Below are 6926 nucleotides of genomic sequence, written 5' to 3' on the forward strand. Positions count from 1 at the left end.
CTGGATTCCGATCCTCCAGCGCTGACTGGCGGAACGGACGGGGTAGGGGGCGGGTACAGCTGGCTCTGCCTCACGCAGCTGGGCGGATCCAGACATAATTGCCGGGATCCGCTTCATCTGCGGCGTCTCAGTATACCGCGAGCTACTGACCCTAGGGTGACGGGAGGAGGACGCTAGTTTGTGTCCCCCCGTTACCCTAAGGAGAACTATGGGGAAAAGCCTTAACCCCATAGTTCTCCTTTAAGGATGGGCTCGGGCGTGTTCACAGCTCCGCGTGCCGAGCCCGCCAGGAAGCTAGCAGGTACTGAGACATTTTTCCCGGTCCGCAGCTGCAGAGATTGGGAAATGTCTCAGTGCCTGTGATTGGTCAGCTTCCTGGCGTGCTCGGCACGCGGAGCTGCGGACACGCCCGAGCCCAATCCTTGGTGCCTATTGTGCTTCTCATACTGCCTTCTATATGCTGCACTATAGGCTACAGTCTGCTGTACTCTATACACTGTGCTCCTCATGACACACTCCGGTCCACACAGCACCCTGCGTGTTGGGCTGCATGTTACACGGTCGCTCTGCCCGGCCCTTCGTATGACGCTGGTATAAATACTCCAGGCTCACGCCGCTTTTTTTTTTTTTATATATATAATCGTCTTTATTTTAAAGGCTGAGATCATCTGCGTCAGAAGACTGCTCCGAAAAAAAAACATTTACTAACAATGTTATTCCCACAATGCACATTAAAAACAAAAAAGAACATAAAGTACAACGTAGCACCTATACAAAACTGGTAGAGAGGGCAATATACCGAGGCATCAAGGGTACCTGGAGAAGGCAGACGTGTTGGGGGGGGGGGGGAGGCTGAGAAGAAGAGGTCTATCATCATTCATGGAGGCACCACTGAGACCAGAGCCCACAGAGACCATAAGAGATCACATGGAGATCGATCAGAACCAGCAACCAGGCAGCCATGTTGGAAATGGACAAACCTACAAAGCCGGGGCAACCTAAACGCGTTACGGGCAGCAAGCTCACTGGCCTGCGTATACTAAAAGCACCCTTGAAGACCACCAGTAGCCATCGTAACTTCACCTTCCCCATCGGCTTCCCCTAAGGTATTTGGCCAGAATAGTGAAATTTTGCCTAAATTTTCCAATTCTTATGGAAATTTGGGGAAATAAAAACTCTCGATTCCACTCTTCCTTTATTAGAAAGATATTTTGAAGGAGTCCCGGAGATCGGCCAGCGTGCTGTCCAAGGGATGGAACAAGAGCTTTCTCCGAAGCGAGGGGTATTTCTCTCGTAGACAGTTGTTCCTGCAACAGTTGTCCCCAATGGAAGAGTTCCCCTTACCTCTTGTTCTAATATTTTGGATTTTCCCGCACGTTCTTGCTCAGTGACAGTGTATACAAGTATAGCGATGGGTCTTCCCAGCAATAAGAAACTGTCAGAAGGTCTAACCCTCGACCAAACTATCTACAAAATAAAATTAGCCTAGACATACACATTAACACTGGAGAGTCTTATAACATTAGGGTTAGGGTTAACCCTAACCCTAAGGTCATAGCTAACCTTAGCAGACCATGCTGCTGGTATGGGAGCCCAAGGAGCAAGGGGGTCCAGGTCTGAAAAGGATTTGTAAAATTGCTGTCTCAAGAGCAAACCTTTCAATGCATCAATTTCACCTTGATCCACTAAGCCAAACCAGCTTACACTATATGGTCAAAGGTATGTGGAGACCCTTCAAATGAAGATGCTTCCAGTGAAGGGTTCTGGAAATTCTACAAGATAGGGATGAATTGGAAGGCCAATTATGAGCCCGGGTCTTCTCATCCAACATCAATACCTGACCTCACAAATGGGACAAATTCCCACAGACACCCTCAAAATGATGGAGTTCAGGTTCTTCCAGTGAAGGTTCTGTTGATTCTACATCATACATAGGGCTCTGCCAGCCGTGTGGTCACAGTTTGGTGAAGACCCTTTTCTGTTCCACCATGAATGTCCCCTGTGTACAATGGGCTCCTGTACTTCAGGCTATGGCCAAAGTACATGGAGATCCCTCCAAATCAGGTGTCTCCAGTGAAGCAATTCAGATCACTATAAGGCCATACGTCTGTAGACACCTGACCATCAGACCTACTGTAACGCCAAAAGTATGAGGACCCAATTCCCAGATGATGGAGTTCAGGTGTCTCCAGTGAAGGTTCTGTTCATCCTCCATCATTCAAAGACATTGTAGACAATTGTGCTCTTCTAACCTTCACAGTTTGGTGAAGACGCTTTTCTGTTCCACCATGGGTGTCCCCTGTGTACAATGGGCTCCTGTACTTCAGGCCATGGCCAAAGTACTTGGAGATCACTATATGGCCAAACATCTGTAGACACATGACCATCAGACCTACCATATGATGGAGTTGAGGTGTCTCTAGTGAAGGTTCAGTTCATCCTCCATCATTCAAAGACATTGTAGACAATTGTGCTCTTCCAACCTTGTGGTCACAGTTTGGTGAAGACCCTTTTCTGTCCCACCATGACTGTCCCCTGTGTTCAAGGCCAGCTCCATAAAGACATGGTGTGACCAGTTTGGTGAAGGTCCCTTTCTATTCCACCATGACTGTCCCCTGTGTACAAAGCCAGCTCCATAAAGACATGGTGTGACCAGCTTGGTGTTGAGGAACTCGAGTGTCCCGCACAGAGCCCCGACCTCAACCCTACTGAACACCTCTACGAGCCAGGTCTTCTCACCCAACATCAGTGCCAGACCTCACAAATGGCCATTCCTACAGATGTCCTCCAAAATCTCAAGGAAAGCCTTCCCAGAAGAGTGGAGGAGGTTATAGCCACAAGGTGGGACTGGGAGAAAACTCCATTTTAATGCACATGATCTCGGAATAGGATGTCGAACAAGCTCATATTGGTATGAAGGTCAGGTGTCCACAAACGTTTGGTATATGGCATATCCTCAGAACAGCTATTTATTAGGTGGACGTCTATGATGAACAGCTCCCACTTCACCTAATTTGTAAGTATTCAGGTACAGTGACCACCAGTGCTAAAAGATATAAATAGGACCCCTATAGAGGTGCAATGTAGGCTGCCCACTTCTGACCACCAATGTTTAATGGGTGTGTATAAAGGTCACCTGCCACTGATAGGGGCCCCATGAAAATTTTGCTACAAGGTCTCGTGATTTCTCGTCATGCCCCTAAACAGGTCTGCCGATGTGATTACCATTTTGGCAAACTGAAGGTTCCTGGTCCTTCAAAAACGGTCAAGGAAGCTTGGTTGCCATCTATATGCTCGTTGGCTTTGCAGTCACGCTAAACGTGGGCGGGGTTAAGGTTCAATGGAATGTAATCATTTGAGGAAACCGGTTTTGCTATCTCTAGTAATATCCATCTTCACGGACCCAAGAACCAGTTCGAACGAGTGCTTGTGTCCATAGGTGCGTTGTACCAAGTCCTCTTCACTGACGTGCTCGCCGCGGCCTTTTCGGTGAAAGTGTTGAAGGTACTCGTGGTGTGGATGAGAGTGGTTTTAGTCTAACGGCACATAGAGAACCTCCCCGTGCGGTGTGTCGGTTGAACAAGGCCGGCCTTTTCTTGCAGCAACGGGGTCCGGGGTAAAAGTCACAGCCCATTGGCTACCAGGGTAACAATTTCTAAGAGAGAGGCAAGAGGAGTCCTCAAAGGAGTTCACATCATTGGAGAGCTGTGGGGGAGGAAAAAAAATAGGCATCGGTACATGAAATTTGCCATTTTATGACCTTTCCGTTATTTCCTGTACACCAGGATTCAGGGTGGGCCAGCACTGTGAGCCGGTCAGGGTCCTGTTGTCAGTCTAACATAAGGAGGTTCCTTACAGGAGGACACAAGATCACCGTGCGGTGCTGGGTTTTCACGGTCTAGTCAATAGGTGGGATGGGGAAGAGTGAGAAGAGGGGGAGGTACCATAACTTCAACATGTATACACTTCACAGTTCCTAAAGGGGGGCATCATGTTGCTCATTGGGTTCTAGATTTGAACATGGAGGTCACGTTCAAGGCACCGTGACATACCGAGTATGATGAACAAGTATGGACCTCTGGATTCGGTTCCACTTACACGGTAGACAGCTGATCTGCGGCTCTTCCCACAATCCGTCCGACTGGCACCTGACGACCGGAGAATTGCGCTGGATGAAACCGTCGTCGCAGCGATACCCCACCACCGAGCCGATCTGGTACCGGGTTTTGGGCCGTCCGTAATTGGAAGCGTCCGCCACCTCGGGGGGAGGTCCGCAGGTCACTAAAGGAGAACACGGCCGCGAGGGCACACGGTGAGCAAACCTTACACGTGGGTACAAAATGAACATTTCGGGTGCAATATATTGAAAGGTATTAGACATTGCTCACGGGGCTCGCCAAATTCCGGGCTTGGGGTCAGTTTTAGGTGTTTAATATATATACACGATATCACCAGAAGTATTGGGACGCCTTTACACGTATATGAACTCTAATGGCCCCCCAGTCTTAGTCCGTAGGGTTCAGTATTGGGGTGGCTCCGCCCTCTAATGTCATCCCAGTCTTAGTCCGTAGGGTTCAGCATTGGGTTGGCTCCGCCCTTTGCCGCTATAACAGCTCCGCCTCTTCTGGGAAGGCGTCCACAAGGTTTAGGAGTGTGTCTATGGGAATGTTGGACCATTTGTGGGGTCGGGTACTGATGTTGGGGGAGGGGCTCGCAGTCTCCGCCTCTAATTCATCCCAAAGGTGTTCTATGGGGTTGAGGTCAGGACTCTGTGCGGCCAGTCACGTTCCCCACCCCAAACTCCCCCATCCGTGTCTTTATGGAGCTTGCTTTGTGCACTGGTGCGCAGTCATGTTGGAACAGGAAGGGGCCGTCCCCAAACTCCTCCTACGAAGTTGTCCAAAATGTCTTGGTGTGCTGATGCCTTAAAAGTTCCCTTGACTGGAACTAAGGGGCAGACCGCGGCGGAATATTTAGTAGCCGGGAAATGTCACGGAACACCCGAATCACATGATTTGTTGGGGGAGGGGCCCAATACTTTTGCCAATATAGTGTATACATATATATATATTTTTATATATAATCTTTATTTTCTTGCAGGGTGTAGATTTGGCACTGGTGTGTCACAGAACGGATTTTCTAAAGCAGCCCGCTTTCAGACTGCTTCTTTCTAATCGAAACCTCATATAGAGAGCGGTCAGAGAGAAAGTGATAGGAGACGGAAGTCCACCTCTAGACAGCCTCTAGTGGTCAGATTGTGGTATTGCATGATTGACACTTGAAATGACTGCACAATGTAATTTCAAATGTCGTCATGTAATACCGCAAACTGACCACTAGATGGAGCTGAAGAGCACAGGAAGGACTTCTTTGCTGGGCTCCTCAGCTCCTTCTAGTGGCCATAATGAGGTATTTTACATAAAGAACATTCAAACTGGAAACAAAGTTTAGTAAGAAGAACATTCTTAGTACATTTATGTTCCAATTCGAATACAAAGAAGATCTTGAAGGAACTTCAAGGACGGGTAAGTATACTCGTGTTGGGTTGCTTTGGGTTAGGGTTAGCTGCTCCAAAGTTATTCCTCAAAGTTTGTGCTCAATGACCCTCCCCCCCAAGTGGATGCCCATGGCTAGGGCAATCAATAGTATCTGCCATCAATCCTCTTACCCAGGCCCATCTTGCAGGTGTACGGGAGGTGGTAGTTACACGGCACGTCGCTCCACTGACCGTCATCGTGAAACCCGGTGACCACGCAGTCCTCGCCAGAGAGGAAGTAGCTGTCGGGTTGCCCTTGGTTCCAGTTTTCAAAGAGCTGAAAGAAATGAAAAAGAGACAATAACATGTCATAGGAGATCGGCAGTGCCACCTTCTGGCGGTATTCGGTACTACACCGATGCCCCGGAATGCCCCCCGTAGTCTGTGGATTTAGTTGTTGGAGCTTTAAAGGACCTTCTGGACCACATACCCCCGAGACCCGTGGCAGGAAGGCCGTGATAATATTAATACCGTGTTACTTCTTTATTGGTAACACGTTTCAGTTCAAGTTGCCGCCATCTTACCACGGTGTTCCCGTCCGACCACTGGAAGTCGCCCTCTATGGTGCGGTCATTCAGACCCGTCCACTGGTAGTCCTTGTACTGGTCTGTGAGAACATTGAAGATCGTTATTATTAAAGTACACTGCAGCGAGCTTGGATAAGGTGAGTGACAACATGAGAACCCGAGCCACCGCAGGAATCACGATCAGATGGTGAAAGTGACCTTGAAGTAGATGTAAGCCTACTGGATGACATTTGCGTATCAAGTTCCTGGTTCTGTTCTAGGTCCCCTTGGATTTTTTGGGTGTCCCTCCCCATTTTTGGATCTTCCCATTTTTAGGGGTCTATTGATAAGCAATCCGCAGAGCCATTCGCCCTCCCGTGTGATTGGATGGACAAAACGAACGTTCTTAGTATATTACATGATATATCCATCTAGTGGTCAGATTGCGGTATTACATGATTGACATTTGAAAGGACTGTACAATGTAATTACAAATATCGTCATGTAATACCGCAATCTGACCACTAGATGGCGCTTAATAGAAAACGACATTCCCATGCTCTGCAGCTCCATCTAGTGGCCATAATGAGGTATTTTACATAACGAACGTTCGAACTGGAAGGAAAATTTAGAGGGTTATTTACTATGGAGTCGTAGGATACAGCCGAGAGGCGAAGGCTGATCCTTCGCCTCTCTCCGGCCCCCTCTGCCCTTCAGCTTCAGTCGAACCGAAGGGCTGCTGTACGGGCTATTCACAAAAGCCCGTGCAGCAGCAGAAGACGGGGCGAGCGGCTCAGCCGAGCCGAAGGCATATGCCTTCGGCTCGACTGAGCCGCCCGGCTAAGTTCGGGAGCTGTACGGGCTATTGTGAATAGCCCGTACAG

At 48.8% G+C, this 6926-nt stretch overlaps 1 protein-coding gene across 1 annotated transcript in view; it reads right to left on the reverse strand.

Moving 5' to 3' along the window:
- Positions 1 to 3428: 3428 nt before the first annotated feature.
- BCAN (brevican) overlaps positions 3429 to 6926 on the reverse strand; it is a 26208-nt gene continuing 22710 nt past the window's right edge. The window contains exons 11-14 of the mRNA XM_018573928.1: positions 6061 to 6143; positions 5669 to 5813; positions 4099 to 4281; positions 3429 to 3705 (exon numbers count right to left, since the gene is read on the reverse strand). Coding sequence (XP_018429430.1) covers positions 3695 to 3705; positions 4099 to 4281; positions 5669 to 5813; positions 6061 to 6143 — 422 coding nt within the window. The 3' untranslated portion in view covers positions 3429 to 3694. The remainder of the gene's footprint in view (positions 3706 to 4098; positions 4282 to 5668; positions 5814 to 6060; positions 6144 to 6926) is intronic.

This window comes from Nanorana parkeri, unplaced genomic scaffold, assembly GCF_000935625.1.
Source record: "Nanorana parkeri isolate BGI_ZX_2015 unplaced genomic scaffold, ASM93562v1 scaffold2621, whole genome shotgun sequence".
Classification (NCBI taxonomy): Eukaryota; Metazoa; Chordata; class Amphibia; order Anura; family Dicroglossidae; genus Nanorana; species Nanorana parkeri.